Consider the following 16946-nt stretch of genomic DNA (forward strand, 5'->3'; position numbering starts at 1 on the left):
TGGTTACTGGGATGGACAATTTTCAGTAATCTCATATGAATGGTCAAGGCCAGTTAATATCACTTCAGAAGCCATATTCTACCCATTTCAGCACCAAATTCACCACATATGAAACACCAATGTTTCCCTTAAAGATTTGTTGCTGTGGGTGGCCGGTTTTTTTGATGCACATTCCTTTTAATTTTTTTTCTGCACCCACACACACTATTTATCACGGAACAAGGCCTGCACAGCGTCTTGCAGGTTGCAGTACAGCCGCAACGGGAGCGTTGCCCATGACGCACCCATCAGCAATCAGGTCTTAGGCCTAACATTCAAATTCACCACCTCACCCTCACAAACTTACCATGTGCACCAATCCCTCACAGCTTCTATATAGCTTCTGCTATTCAGCAATGACAGACACATCACCCCAACACATTGCAATACATTCACTAACATTCTTCCCTCCTCCTTGCAGGACAAGGTGGCCCATACAGGAGGATGTAGCAACGAACCAACAGGGAACCAGCACAGCTGCATCTTCTCACCCTTTTGGAGGAGACAGTGCTGGGCATTATTGGCATTGCCATCGCTGAGGCTGTGGCAAAAAGCTTTGCTGGAGCCAAACAGAATGACAATATGTTCCTGTTTTATGCACCTTTAGAAATCCTACTTCACCCTCATCCCACAATCTGGTATAAAGTAAAAGCTGCAGATGGTTCAACCATATATCTCATGGTTTCTCCCACATTACCCCCGCAACTTCCCTCATCCCAACCCTCCCCTTTTCATTTATGCTTTTCAGATACCCAAGACCTGCCAACTGACCAGCCAGTGCTGCCTGAAGATGAAGGCCCTGAGGAAGAAGCGATGTCACTTGATTTGACACATGTAGCAGGCAGCTCAGATATTGGTACAGACCAAACTTTAGAGTCTAGTGCAGAGGCAGGATCTGCACGTGGTGAGCCACCAGGCGCAGGGTTTCTGTAGTAAGGCCAGGGGAAAAGGACAGCGTGGGTGCCAGCTCCCCACAGTGAGAAGTTGCAGACGAGTTCTGCTGATGAGTACTCAGATGAAGACTTTGATAGGACTGATGTTAAGTAAAAGCATGCACGCGGAGATAATTGGTTCTTTGGCAGGCCTGTCAGAAAGCCTGTTGTTAAGGAGTATGGGGGAGTTCAGCATGACAGCTGGGAGTCCATCCTTTCCAGCATGGAAGTGGCAGGCGACTCCATGAGCTGGATTTTACGGGCCCCTGCCAGCATATTTGAAGCCTTTCACTGCATGGGCTGCTGTTGGGCAGGGTGGGGTGGAGGGGTGGAGATCCCCCGTGCCCATTGAAGGCACCCCTCTCAGCGAAGATCATACACCTCCTTCCCCAGCCTCTCAAACATGCCAACCCCTCGCTGGGGCCTGCCAGCCAAACTCATCCAAAACCCAGACTTGCCTTTAAGTCTGGGCTCCATCAGTCGTCTTCTTTGGGACTGGCTGTAGCCCCAGCAATGGCCACTGCTCAATCCTGACTCTGCTGGACTACAGACTGTCCCAGAACAGGGGCGGAAGTCCCACTCTGAAACAATTAAGGCTGCTCTCAGTGTAATATTGCTACAAGGCAACTGGGTTTCGGGTGGGTGCATTGACGACCAACTTTTAGGTCGAGGTGGGGATTGAATATGGCACCCCGTAAAATCCAGCCCCATGAGAACACTTGCAGATCCAGCCACGATGAAACACCTAATAGCCGATGTCTCAGCTCTCATCACCGCGTTGGACAGAAGACATACAACACTTGAGTACTGCAGTCCAAGCTCAGACCAAGGTCATGAGATCTCTGCTCATTGCCATTCAAGTCCAGACAGGTTCAATCTGCTGCTCTTATGGCTACAGACACCCCATTGTTCTAGCAGATTACTAGGATTGCTGAGGTATCGCCCCATGAGATTGGCAATGATTTTTGTCGTATACAAACCTGTTCTATCTCAGGATGGCAGCAATTGTGCCCCCACCACAGCCATTCCATCACTGCCCTTGCTGCTACCTGTCCGCCAGCCCAGACTGCTGTCACCCAGGCCAAGGTGGAGCAGTCTGAAACCAGGCCTTCAAGCCCCAGAACGACTCGAAGCATCCTGCAAGGTCATCTAAATGCTCCCCCAGTGAAAGTCAGTAGCCTTCCACCAGCCATGCTGCAGTCAGTGTTGGGCTGAGTAGGACTGTGTTGGAGCAATAGGTGAGGCAAAGGCACCCTCAAGATAGTTACTGAAGGGAAGCAGGTGGATGAATAGTTGAATGGATTATTGGGAGTGTTGTTGGATAAAGTTGATATCAAATGGTTGCTTTGTAGTGAACTTTATTTCAGAATTGTAGCCAAGAGGACATAGCGATGGTCCATAACTGAGGGCAGAATTTTCCGGTCGGTGTGCGGGGGCGGGTCCAACACGCCGATACGTAAAATGACACGCAATGACATCAGGTGTGCGTCCCGAGGTCATCGTGCGCCATCGCGATATTTCATTCGGCGAGCCCATGCCAGAGTCGGCTGTGCGCCTGCCGAAATGTAAACAGCCTATTAAGGCCATTAAGAAATCAATTGAGCCACTTGTGAACGCTGCCTGTCCAACCTTCGGGTTGGCGGGCAGGTGAAAAACACAAGCAGCCTTCGCATTTTTCAGGAAACCTCATCCATGAGCGGGATGAGGTTCCCTGAAGCTTTTACTAAATAAATTAATTAATTTCCACAAATAGAAAAACATATCCCCACTCATGTGACACAGTCACATGAGGGGACATGTTTAAATAAATTTTTAAATCATTTGTTTCATTATTTTAATATTCAAACTCCCTGAGGCAGCTCCATGCCTCAGGGAGATTGCTGTACTCTTTCGCACGCCCCCCCACCCCCGTCCACACAAGTAACACTGAGCACCACCGGCCGTGTATTACGCTGAACAGGCCTTAGTTGGCCCGCCGTGTAAAATGGCGGTGTGGAGCCAATCACAGGTGGCGATCAGCTCCGCACCCGCCCCTGCCCAGCCTACCCGCCATAGGAAACATCCTGGCCAGAGTGATGGTAAGATGGAGGAACTGGTGAGTAATGGGGTATAGGGATTTATTCAGGGGAACTAGAGCCTGATAAGATGCTCAAGAACAGCCTGTCTGCACTGCAGTGTACTGCCTGTCAACGCCACCTCTTCCTCCACCTGAAGTGCCAAAGCCTTATTGGCAATGGCTGTGCCCTCATGATAGCCAGGCTGTGGAGGATGTAACAAACCAACAAGGGTTGGGAGAGACACTCTGGTGAATACAGGGAATTGCCCTTGAGTGGAACAGTTGCTTCAGGGCGCTGATGATTTGCTCTACAGTATTCCTAATTGTAGCATGGTTCTTATTGTAGGAGTGCTGTCCTACATGTGATGGGTTGTGGAGGGAAGTCATTAGCCACGTATAGAGTGTCTCTTGTCACCAAGAAGCCCCCCCTCTGATTTGTTGGTTTGGAGATGGCTGAAATGAAAGCATCACAACTACTGCCAAAATAGTGGCCATTTACCAAAATGATGGTCTGGCTGTGGTTGAACATGAACTGCATGTCGCGGTTCCACGTGCCAATTTTTCCTCCTTTCTGTTAAAGAGAAGACAATTAAGTCCCCTCTTTTGGTACTCTCTGTCCTCCCTGATGCTGTGATGGATGGGAGGCTGTGATATGTTGCGGTGTTACCTGTTCCAACCTGGAAGGAGCAACTGATGTAGAACCTGAAGTCGATGGGCACCTTGGCAACCACTGGCATCCTTGCCCTACTTTGAGGCTGTAGGTCAGTTTGAAGAGGTGCCACTGTTATGTAACCACTTCCTTGGTGAAGCACAGCTGCCAAACACACAGCTCTTGGGGATGGTGGAGGTAGGAGAAGAGATCCCTGAAGATCCTACATGGGTAAGGCCTCTCGCTGAGAGTCCTCCTCCTCCATCTGCTCCATCCCTCTGATGCAGCCATTAGGGGACTGCAAATATGGCCCATATGACTGGGAGCAACTAATGTACTCAGAGGCCTTTCAAAAGCACATAACTCCTTTCAAACCTCTGGCAACAATTCCTTCTGACTTAAACAACTTCTGTCAAATCCTCCAACAAAAAAGTACTTCCACTAATTCAGCAGCAGCAAGCAGATAGTAAAGGCACCTCATTCAGAAGTGAATGTTGATGACTTTGAATAACATTAGTAGGAATCCCTGCTGCTGCATGTGTTTAAGAGAGTATGGCAATTTCCAAAATAGCATATAGGCATCAACTCAGTGTTGCACACTAACTGAGTCCACAATGTGCTCACTCTGCATACTTCCAGCGCGCACACAAGACACCTGCACTGTCATCCTCCACAACATAGCAATCGGCACTGGAACTGTCAGTGTTACAGAACCAAATTTTGCAGCCCTCAACTCAACCGATGAAGAATTCCTGTTATATTGTTTTCCATTGTGCGTAGTCAGTCATCTACAGGGATTGAGGTATTTGCTCTGGATTTTTTAACTACTTCATCTTTTGTGTCAACTCATGCAGGATTGAAAAGATCTTGAAAGAGAAGATTATGGAATGGAGACCAAGACATCCAACTCGCTGGAATAGATACTGTACCTCTACTCTTCGCCAATTCCTGCCTAAACTGGAGCTCAGCTATGGGGTAGAGGTTGGGATTGACCATTGTGCAGAACTGCAGAGTCTGCTTGGAGATTACAGGGTAATGACCCACTTCTGATCTCAAACGGAGCAGAAGACTAGAATAGGGATCAAAGTTTGCTTTTGCTAGAATGAGGCACCTCAGGGAGATTAATTTAAGGTTTAAAAATTTAAATAAAGAAAAGGAAATATTTTAAGACATGCCCCTCATGTGACAGTGCCCCATGAGCTGGGACATGTCAAGGAACATTATTGAAAAAATTTATTTGATTTATAAGCCCTTAATGAAACCTCATACTGCCCGTGGATGAGGTTCCATGAAGAATGTGAAGGCCACCTGGGTTCTTCGTCTGCCTGCCAACCTTAAGGGCGGCTCAGTTTATTACTTTAATTGATATTTAAATGGCCTTGATAGGCCTTTGACAGTTTGATGGGTGCACAGCCGAGTCGGGTGCGTGCCTGCCAAACTGAAAATCTAAATGACGTGTGATGACATTGGGACGCATGCTCGACGTCACCCTGCGTCATTTTATGCCTCGGTGAACGGGCCCTGCCCCCGCTCACCGAGCCAAAAATTCTGTTCCAGGTGTCCCGCCCGGTCAGAATTTTATACGTTTCAATGAGATCCCCTTTTATTCTTCTAAACGCCAGTGAATACAGGCCTAATCAACCCAATCTCTCCTCATACGACAATCTTGCCACCCCAGGAATCAGTCTGGTGAACCTTTATTGCACTCCCTCTATGGCAATTATATCCTTTCTTGGGTAAGGAAACCAAAACTGCACACACTACTCCAGGGGCTGCATCTTCCAGCGGGGGGGCGGGGCCCACTCGCTGACACGTGAAATGATGCGGGATGAAGTCAGGCGTGAATCCCGACGTCACCCCAGGTCATTTAGCTTTTCAGTTCGGCAGGCGTGCAGCTGAGTCAGCTGTGCGCTCGCCGAACTGTCAAAGGCCTATTAAGGTCATTAAAAAAGTAATTAAAGTGATTAATGGACCTGCGCGTCCAACCTTAAGGTTGTTAGGCAGGCCGGGAGCCTAGGCGGGCTTCTGAAAAAAGCATGAAACCTCATCCACGGGTGGGATGAGGTTTCATGAGGTTATTAAAATTTTTATAAAACCTCTAAATAAAAGAAATTCACATGTCCCACTTGTGACTGTGGCACATGAGAGGACATGTCAGGAATTTTTTTTCTCATCTTTATTTAATGTTTCAAACCTAAGCCGATCTCCCTGAGGCAGCACTTAGCCGCAGGGAGACCTGTGCGCTCTTTCACGTGCACTCCTGGCTCAGGAAATCCCTCCGCCCACACAGGGAGCACCCAGTGCTTTTGAGCAGACGTCACGCTAGGCAGGCCTTAATTGCCCACCCACATAAAATGGCGGCACACCCCCAACCGGGGCCGCCAATTGGGAACCCGTCCGTCCGCGCCTGCTCCCGCACATCCCACCTGATGGGGGCAAAATGTTGCCCCAGGTGTGGCCTCACCAGGGCCCTGTACAGCTGCAGTGAGACATCCTCGCTCCTGTACTCCAGTCCCCTCGCAATAAAGGCCAACATACCATTTGCCTTCTCAACTGCTTTCTGTACCTGCATGCTTGCTTTCAGTCACTTGTGCAGAAGCGCACCCAGGTCCCTTTGTACATTAACATTTCCCAATCTTATCATCATTTAAATAATACTCTGCCATTCTGTTTTTCCTACCAAAGTGGATAACTTCACACTTATCCACGTTATACTGCTTCTGCCATGTATTTGCCCATGCACTCAACCTGTGTAAATTGTCTTGAAGCCTCTTTACATCATCTTCACCATTCACACTCCCACTAAGTTTTGTGCTGTTAGCAAACTTGGAAATATTACGATAAAAACAAAAAGCTAAAAGCTACTGCGGATGCTGGAAATCCAAAACAAAAACAGAATTACCTGGAAAAACCCAGCAGGTCTGGCAGCATCAGTGGAGAAGAAATCAGTTAACGTTTCGAGTCTTCATGACTCTTCGGCAGAACTGAGTGTAGTTAGGAGAGGGGTGAAATATAAGCTGGTCTAAGGTGCAGGGGCGGGGGGAGAGAGAAGTTGAGGGTGTGGTGATTGTGGAGATAAGCAAGCAGTGATAGGAGCAGATAATCAAAAGATGTCACAGACAAAAGGATCAAAGAGGTGTTGAAGGTGGTGATATTGTCTAAGAAAAGTGCTAATTAAGAATGGAAGACAGGATACTCAAGGTACAGCTCTAGTGGGGGTGGGGTGGAAAGACTAACAAAGTTTTAGTTTTAGATTTAAAAATAATGGAAATAGGTGGGAATAGAAGAATCTATATAAATTATTGAGAAAAAAGGGAGGGGGAGAAACAGGGCGGGGATGGAGGGAGGGGGAGTTTAAGATCTAAAGTTGTGTGGGGATGGGGGGAGGGGGAGTTTAAGATCTAAAGTTGTTGAATTCATATTGAATTCAACAACTTTAGATCTTAAACTCCCCCTCCCCCCATCCCCACCCCGTTTCTCCCCCCTCCCTTTTTTTTCAATAATTTATATAGATTCTTCTTTTCCCACCTATTTCCATTATTTTTAAATCTAAAACTAAAACTTTGTTAGTCTTTCCACCCCACCACCACTAGAGCTGTACCTTGAGTATCCTGTCTTCCATTCTTAATTAGCACTTTTCTTAGGCAATATCACCACCTTCAACACCTCTTTGATCCTTTTGTCTGTGACATCTTTTGATTATCTGCTCCTATCACTGCTTGCTTATCTCCACAATCACCACACCCTCAACTTCTCTCTCCCCCCGCCCCCCCACCTTAGACCAGCTTATATTTCACCCCTCTCCTAACTACACTCAGTTCTGCCGAAGGGTCATGAAGACTCGAAATGTTAACTGATTTCTTCTTCACCGATGCTGCCAGACCTGCTGGGTTTTTCCAGGTAATTCTGTTTTTGTTTTGGAAATATTACATTTGGTTCCCTTATCCAAATTATTGATATACACTGTGAATAGCTGGGGCCCAAGCACTGATCCTTGCAGCACTCCGCTAGTCACTGTCTGCCACTATGACAAAAGCTCTCTGGCCGGGATATTTAGGTTGGTGAACGGGGGGTCGGGGCCCGCTTGCCAACACATTAAATGATGCGGGAGGACGTCGGGTGGAACTCCTGACATCACTCCTGCGTCATTTCAATTTTCAGGTTGGCGGGGGCGCAGCCGAATCAGCTGTGTGCCCGCCGACCTGTCAAAGGCCAATTGAGGCCATTTAAAAACTAATTCAAGTAATTAATGGACCTGCCCGTCCAACCTTAAGGTTGGCGAGCAGGCCGGGAGCCCTGGCGGGCTTCAGAGAAAGCATCAAACTTCATCCACGGGCGCGATGAGGTTTCATGTAGGTTTTTAAAAATTTAATAAAAGTTTGATTAAAAGTGATGGACATGTCCCAACTCATGACAGTGTCACATGAGGGGATATGTCAGGGAAATTTTATTTTTGTACATTTACCATTTTTAAATTTGGTGCCAATCTCCCTGAGGCAGCACTCTCAACTGAGGGAATCCCCGCCTCCCGCACAGGGAGTGCACAGCGCTTCCTGATGGACATCACTCTGGGTGGGCCTTAATTGGCCCGCCCATGTAAAATGGCGGTGCGCCCCTGATCGGGGTCGCCGATCAGAGGTGCGTCTGCTCGCGCCCACTCCTGCACTTCCCACCCCCCCGACGGGGGGTAAATTCTTCCCTATGTTTCCTGTCTGTTAACCAATTCTCAATCCATGTCAATATGTTATCCCAAATCCCATGTGCTTTACTTTTACATATTAACCTCTTATGTGGGACTTTATCAAAAGCTTTCTAAAAATCCAGATATATCACATCCACTGGTTTTCCCTTATCTATGATGCTGGTTACGTCCTCAAAAACTCTAGAGGTTTGTCAAACATGATTTCTCTTTCATACATCCATGTTGAATTTGTCTAATCCTATTGATATTTTCTAAGTGTCCTGTTATCACATCTTTTATAATAGACTCTAGCGTTTTCCCTACTACTGATGTTAGGCTAACTGGTCTATAATTTGTTGCTTTTTTCCCTCCCTCCTTTTTTAAATAGTGGGGTTACATTGCCACCCTCCAATCTGCCGGGACTGTTCCAGAATCTACAGAACTTTGGAAGATGACAACCAGCACATCCATTATTTCCATGGCCAACTCCTTTAGTACCCTGGGATGTAGATTAGGCCCTGGGCATTTATTGGCTTTCAGTCCCATTAATTTCTCCAGCACTATTTTTTTAGTAATACTAATTTCCTTCAATTCCTCCTTCTCACTAGACCCTTGGCTCCCTTGCATTCCTGGATTTGTGCCTTCATCAGTAAAGACAGAACTAAAATAGTTGTTTAATTGCTCTGCCATTTCCTTGTTAAATTATCCTGTTTCCGACTGTAAGGGACCTACATTTGTCTTCACCAATCTTTTTACTTTTTACATACAGAAGCATTTACAGTCCGCTTTTATGTTCCTTGTAAGTTTACTGTCACACTCTATTTTTCCCCTCTTAATCAATATCTTGGAGCAAAATTTTTAGCTCGGTGGGTTTCTCTGCCTTCCACTTTTGCTTTCTACTTTTCTGTCTTTCATTTCTATCTTTGTTTCCCTCGCTTGTGTCCCCCCGCTCAGGTTCCCATCCCCCTGCCACTCTAGCTTAAAGCTTCCCCCACAGTACTAGCGAATACACCTGCAAGGATATTGGTCCTGGTCCTGTTGGGGTGCAACCCGTCCAGCCTGTACAGGCCCCATCCTCAGAATCAGTCCCAGTGCTTCAGGAATCTAAATCCCTCCCTCTTACACCAGAGGCTAGATTATCAGCTTGGTGTGCGGGTGCGTGCCCGACAAACACCACGTCAGGCGAGCGTCCCGACGTCATCGTGCACGCATGTGATATTTCGGTCATCGTGCGCATACATGAGTCAGCGCGCCCATCAACAATTAAGAGGGTTGTTAAGCTCATTAATAAATTAATTAAAGTGAATAAGGTTGACGGGCAGGCGAAAAGGCCAAGCAGCCCTTAGATTTTTGAGGAAACCTCATCCACGGGCGGGATGAGATTTCTGATGTTAGTTAAAAATAAAATAAAAATTTTTAAATCTAATTTCTAACGTCCCTGCTCATGTGACTCTGTCACTTGTTTACCTTAATTTTAAAATCTTTATTTTTAATGTTCGAAATCTTCAGCTTACTGAGGCAGCTAGGTGCCTTCAGGGAGCTTTCTGTGAGCGCACCCGGGCACATGCGCTGACTTTTGCACTCACCCTCCTCCCCCCCACACCTCCCCTCCCCACCCAGGCAGCGCTGAGCGTTTCAGCGTGTGATTCACGCTGGCTGGCCATTAATTGACCTATATAAAAACAAAAAGCTAAAAGCTACTGCGGATGCTGGAAATCCAAAACAAAATAAAAACAGAATTACCTGGAAAAACTCAGCAAGTCTGGCAGCATCGGCGGAGAAGAAATCAGTCAACGTTTCGAGCCCTCATGGCCCTTCAGCAGTTCTGCTGAAGGGCCATGAGGGCTCGAAACATTGACTGATTTCTTCTCCGCCGATGCTGCCAGACTTGCTGAGTTTTTCCAGGTAATTCTGTTTTTATTAATTGACCTATGTTAGTTAAACAACCTCTGCTCTGGTCTTGACGTGAAATAATTCCAAACCTTAGTTCAAAGAAAATCCCCCTGCTTTTTTCTCCTCTTCCACAAATACCCAGACAATATTAAGAATTCACCATTTGGTAAAGCATAACCATGAATGGATTTAAAATTTCAATATTCTTTGTATTTAACTTAATATTGCAATTTTTTAATCACTGTGATACTGTATTTTAAATTGTTCTAAAACAGGTGAAGCATTAGACACCTCTTGCTTCATTTACCTTCAGTACTGATTATTGAATACTCTTTTAGGTGCAGGCTGTTGTTGGATAAGAAAAAGTTGATCATGATTAACCGTATATCAAATTTTTCTCTGCAGATTTCTGGATTTCCTATTAACTTATCTTTCTCTGAATTGAGGCCCATCGTTGAAGCTGTACATAGCACTGGTGTCCATAACACGGTGATTCCTCATGTAGAGTTTGCTTTGGCTGTGTATGTCCACCCGTATCCCAACAACGTGTTATCTGTTTGGATTTATGTGGCATCCTTGGTTCGTAACAGATAGCAAAAGCAAAGAGTTGTGATCCTCAACATTTTTGATTTCAGTAGAAAGTTGTTTATCTGATCCTGTGCATTTGAGTGGTTGTATTTGCTTTCAACCTAAAGCAGATTAAATCTAATGTCAAGTGGAAAATAATTTAATACTACCTGTATTTTCAGATTTTTAAAAATTTTATTTCAAAAGACATTCTATACCTTCATCTTTTAAATACACATTTCTTTCCCCTCCATGCGCAATTTTAAAAAAAAATTGTATTTATTAACTGGGGAATTATTCCTTCCAATGCCATAATTCCTTTCTCCCAGTGTCTGAATCTGTCACATGTGACTGTTGATGATATGCCATTTGCAGTCTCACGGATCTGACAAGTCACATATGACAGACATGGCAGTGTACACTTTACATCAGTACTCCACTGCCCAGTGAACTGTATTTTTCAACTTGTTTGGAGCTCGTTGCTGCAGCTCTGTTGAAAGCCATATTCCTGGTATAGCACTGTCAGCGATTCAGTTTGCAATTCAGTTTCTTTTACTTTATAGTTTTATAAGACAGGCTATTTTTACAATCACAGTTAAAATTGTGACCCTAATGCTCAAAACTGGCACTTTTGTTCTATCTTTCCTTTCTCCATTTTAAAATGTTTAAACCTCAAACTTTATATTACTTTAATCACTATTTCCTGATTTCTGTCATTTTTCTAGTCTTATAGTGATGTCCTGCACTGGAGACCCTTCATCCTACTTCCTCAATTAGAAATATGATTTTTATTTTTATTCATATCTGACAAAACAGATCTCTCATAAATAGCAAAGATCTATAAATGTTCTAAGGCCAAAACAAAAATGGAAAATTCTGGAAACTGCTGACTGACCTGAATGTTTCTAGTACTTGCTGGTTTTAAAATTGATCTTCTAATTTACTGACCAAAGCACAGGCCTGGAGTTTCCAGTAGGAGTACATTCAGTGATATCTGATAGACTGCGCCCTTGCCAAGGCGGAGTTACACCTTGAATGCCACTCATGCTCATTAATGTAAGCCTAAGCATAAAATTTCCCATGAATCAGGACATTCAGTGTTGTCAATCAATTGGAACTTGATCTTTGGGGCCGCAAGATGACTGAATTAAAACTAATTTTAACTGAAAATTTATTCAAGCAATTGCTGCAGCTGAAGAAACATGCTCTTCAGTGGTTTCAATTGACTGCTGCTGACAAGTTTTCCGCATCAAGGGCAGATCAATTGACTGAATTTGAACTCATTTAAACTGGATTGAAAGTAATTGCAACTTTATGCGAATGAGACCTGAGTGAGGCTTAAGTTGTTTGCTAGTCCTTGCAGCTACAGGTCATTAATGATAGACCAGTGTCATCACAGCTAAGAAACTGTGATGATCACCCCTAAACAGGCACAATTGACAGAGTCGCCATTCCATTCTGGGGGAATGGTCAGTTTTGTGGGTGGGGTGATTTGGATGGATGGACTTTTGAACCAGAGTAAGAGATTGTGGAAACTCATCTATATTTAAAATTCCATGATGTTTTGTGCTATTTCATTCCATCCAGATTCTGGTATTATCTTGGTGGAAATCATGTGGAAACTCCAAGTGCACTGTTTAAATGGTTTATCACAGTAAATACTGTTTTAATGTACATGGCAGTTTTTTAAGGTTTGACGTTTCACTCAAGAACAATAATTGTAAAATGATTCTAGTTGTATGTTGAATATTACAGAAATGGCATTGTACATGTGAGATTACATTTTTAAAAGCATACAATTGTATCAATACATTTGATGTTCAAATAACTTGCACTATAAGAATGATGGAACTGATTGCAATCCATTCTTCCTAGGATCAACTGAATGACATACAGAACTCAACTGTTTTCTAGAGGAAATTAATTTAATGATGTGAATTTTGAGTATTATATACATTGAATTACAACAACAACGTATATGGCACCTTTAATAAAGTGAAACATCACAAGGCACTGATATAGAAATTACCCCTCAGAAACAGAGCACATGTTTATCCTCTATATGAACAGTGGTCGTAATACCATTTGCCTACTCTGTTTCCATTTCTTTTTTATTCTCTTCCCTTCGACCAAATATCTACCAGGTTCTTAAATATTGAGATTGTCTCTGCTTCCCTCATTAACTCTGGTAGTACATTCCACAGCCTCATAACTTTGCCCTCGGTTGGTGGGTGGGCCCCACCAGCTCGGCGGTAGGGTGGGCAGCCGAACTCCGCCGCCGAAATGGGGCCCGTCGCCATTTTGAGTGGGCGGGCCAATTAAGGCCCGCCCAGCTGTGCGGTGGGGGGGGCGGGATTCCCCAACTGTCAAAGTGCGCTCTTTCACGCATGTGCGTGAAAAAGCACACCATTCCCTGAGAATAAGTGCTGTCTCAGGGAGATTACTGACATTCTAAAAAACTTTAAAAATATAAAAATTATTAACATGTCCCCCTCATGTGACAATGTCACATGAAATGGGACATGTTAATAAGAAGCACATAAACTTTATTAAAGTTTTTAAAAACGGACATGAAACCTCATCCCGCCAGTGGATGAGGTTTCATGTTTTTTCTATTCCCCCTGGGGCTCCTGGCCTGCTCGCCAGCCTTAAGGTTGGACGGGCAGGGCATTTAACTACCTTAATTATCCTGTCAATGGCCTTAATTGGCCATTGACAGGTTGACGGGCGGACAGCTGATTTCACCATCTGCCCGCCTTCCTCAATATTTAAATGGGCCGGGATGACGTCGGGGGTTCCTCCCAACATCATCCCACGTCATTTTCCCGTCAGCGAGCAGGCCCTGCCCCCAAATCGCCGATGGGAAAATTCAGGCCTATATCTCCTGCTATCTGTCCTAAGTCTCTTGCAATATATTTATGTTGCCTCGCTTAATTAACTTGTTAATTGCTGGAATTAGTGTTTCTATCTACTCTTTGCCATCCATTCTCTAATTTTAAGCACCTCTAACAAATCATCCCATAATCTCCTCTGCTCTAATGAAGACAACCTGAATTTTTCAGGTCTTAACATTTATTTCTCCTCATAGCCGATAACTTCCTATTTGCACTATATTCTTCCTATAGTATGGAGCCAAAGACTGCACATGGTACACTCACAGCATTATAACAAAGGTTTTATATGGAGTTAGCTTTTGCTTTCTACACCTCTTGTATAAATCACAGTATTCCATTATCTTTTTATAAGCCCTTATCCATTTGCAATTCCGTTCTAATGTCTTGTGAATGTTTTTGACTTTATAGTTATAGTTTATGCACATTTGTATTTTTATATGGAAATGTCTCATTGGAAACAGAATCTAATTGCTGGATGTTGAAATGTTAATTTATACATTGTTAAACTTGCTAATAAATATGTAAATTGTTCTTATTTTTGAACAGAATCCAATTGCAGCTTGCATCACACCTTCATTTGATGTTGCATCATAATAGCCCCATTATACTAAAAGGTTTTAAATATAGGTGAACTGTTTTCTGCAAGTGTTTCCTTAGGATAAACTACCTGTATTAGGACATGAAATTTTGCCATTTTTCTTTATATTCGTTCGTGGGATGTGGGCGTCACTGGCTAGCATTTATTGCCCATCCCTAAATGCCCGTGTTCAAAGGGCATTTTTAAGGGGCTGGAGTCACATGTAGGCCAAACCAGGTAAAGATGGCAGATTTCCTTCCCTAAAGGACATTAGTGAACCAGATGGGTTTTTATGACAATCAACAATAGTTTCATTTAGATATTTATTGAATTAAAACTCCACCATCTGCCATGGTGGGATTCGTACCCTGGTCCCCAGAGCATTAACCTGTGCCTCTGGATTACCAGTCCAGTGACAATACCACTACGCCACTGCCTCTATTTAAAACTTGAAGAAATTTCCACAATAGCTTACTAATAATGTAATTGTGTCATACAGGGCTGGTGAATGTTGAATTCTCAGTTTCTATTAAGTAGTAGATAGTAGAATTGGCCAAGCCAAAGGTGAGAATTAGCTAAGATCTATATAGATTAAGGAGTACCCTGAAGTTGTCCACTATTAGCATTGCTATGTAATATGGCCAGTTTCACAAATCATACAAAACTATGAGGAAAAAGAACTGTCAGGGCAGCCAAGAAATTACAGTAGGATTTAGACCAGAGGTTCCCAAACTGTGGGTCACGACTCTGTGAGGTCATGGGATGAGCAATTGGGGTCACAAGCTCCAAGGCAGCAATGGCAGCTGTAGACCTGAGACTCAGATTTGACAGTCCTGGGATCAGCTGCAAGGCCCCTTCAAATGTGCGTGATTTCTTTTTGCTTGTGGTCATGGCCTAATCCAATGAGCTTTGAGGCCTGATGGCTGACACCAATAGAGCCGGTAAAATGCTAGATGTCTTAGTTGATTTTTGTGCCTATATCCCTGCTGTTTGAATGCCACCCTCAACAACTCCCACTGCACCCCTCCCCGCCCCCCTCAAATTTTCACTATGGTGTGGCACCAATAGTGAAGCATTAAAAGGTGACAGCAAAGAAAAATGTTTGGGAAGCACTGATTTAGTCCATATTTGCATGTGGAATTAGATATACCTAAGTGCAAGGTCTTACACATTGAAAGAAAAAAAAACTAGGAGAAAGGCTGAAAGAGATCTGGAAGATATTCTATACTACCCATTGCAGAGCATTTGCTGAAGAGTAGAGTTTAACCCCACCATGCTAAATCTGCATAGTACCCACAACTAGAATGCTGCATCCAGTTTGCATCACTGAGACACAAAGGGACATTCAAGCTTCATATAATAAAGGATGACAAAAGTGTTCACAAGTGTCAATTTATTGGATTATGGTGAAGGATTGAAAAAAAAACACTTGAACCTTGAAAGTAGATGTATGAGAGAGAATTTTATAAAGACATACAAGGTGCTAAGTGGAATAGCAAAGGTTCAAGTGAAACCATGACAAGGGAATGTAGATAAAAATTCATAAAAAGACAAGTTAAGGACTGATATCAGGATGCATACTTCAAACAAACCAATTAATACCCATAGTGGAAGGAAACAACTGAATACTAAAATGGATGAGGAGTTGCTGTTTTTTAAATTTTATTTTTAAGGTATGGGCGTTGCTGGCTAGGCCAGCATTTATTGCCCATCCCTAATTGCCCTTGAGAAGGTGACGGTGAGCTGCCTTCCTGTCCCACTGCAGTCCCGTGCTGTGTATGTACATCACAGTGCTGTTAGGGAGGGTGTTCCAGGATTTTGACAAAACAACAGTAAAGGAACAACGTTATATTTGCAAGTTAGTATGGTGCGTGACTTTGTGGGAAACTTACAGGTCTTGGTGATAGTAGTGTTCCCATGCACCTGCTTTGGAAGGTATTGTCAAAGGAGACTTGGTGATTTGCTGCAGTACAACTTGTAGATGGTACACACTGCAGCCACGGTGTGTTCATGCTGGAGGATTGAACGTTTAAGGTGATAGATTATGTGCCATTCAAGTGGGCTGATTTGTCCTGAAAGATATCAAGTTTCCTGAGTATTGTTGGAACTGCACTCATCTGTGGAAAGTATTCCATCACGAACCTGACTTGTGCTTTGTTGATGGTGGAAAGGCTTTGGGAAGTCAGAAAATAAGTTACTTGCTACAGAATTTCCACCTCTGGCCTGCTCTGGTAGCCATAGTGTTTATGTGGCTGGCCCAGTTCAGTTTTTGGTCAATGGTAACCCCCAACATGTTGATGGTGGGGGATTCAGTGATGGTTATGCTATTGAATGTCATGGGGAGATGGTTAGAATTCCTAGTTAGAGATGGTAATTAAATGGCATTTGTGTGGCACAAATGTTACTTGTCACTTATCAGCCCAAATCTGAATGTTCTCCAGGTTTTGTTGCATATGGACACACAGCTTCATAAGTTGAGCAGTTGTGAATGGTCCTGAACACGGTGCTATCAACAAGCATCCCCATTTCTGACCTTATGATGGAGGGAAGGTCATTGATGAAAGTGCCAATTTGGTTGAGCCTAGGGCACTAGCCTGCGGAATCCCTGCTGCGATATCTGGGGACTGAGATAAATGGCCTCCAGTAAGCGCAACCTTC

The 16946-nt window shown here is 44.0% G+C and overlaps 1 protein-coding gene across 2 annotated transcripts in view; it reads left to right on the top strand.

The window, feature by feature from the left end:
* Positions 1-12214, top strand: part of cc2d2a (coiled-coil and C2 domain containing 2A) — a 191960-nt gene extending 179746 nt beyond the window's left edge. For both annotated transcript variants that reach the window (XM_078544962.1, XM_078544971.1), the window contains exons 38-39: positions 4531-4708; positions 10656-12214. In XM_078544962.1, coding sequence (XP_078401088.1) covers positions 4531-4708; positions 10656-10844 — 367 coding nt within the window. In that variant the 3' untranslated portion in view covers positions 10845-12214. The remainder of the gene's footprint in view (positions 1-4530; positions 4709-10655) is intronic.
* Positions 12215-16946: the final 4732 nt, after the last annotated feature.

The sequence above is a fragment of the Cetorhinus maximus genome, chromosome 1 (assembly GCF_964194155.1).
Source record: "Cetorhinus maximus chromosome 1, sCetMax3.hap1.1, whole genome shotgun sequence".
Classification (NCBI taxonomy): domain Eukaryota; kingdom Metazoa; phylum Chordata; class Chondrichthyes; order Lamniformes; family Cetorhinidae; genus Cetorhinus; species Cetorhinus maximus.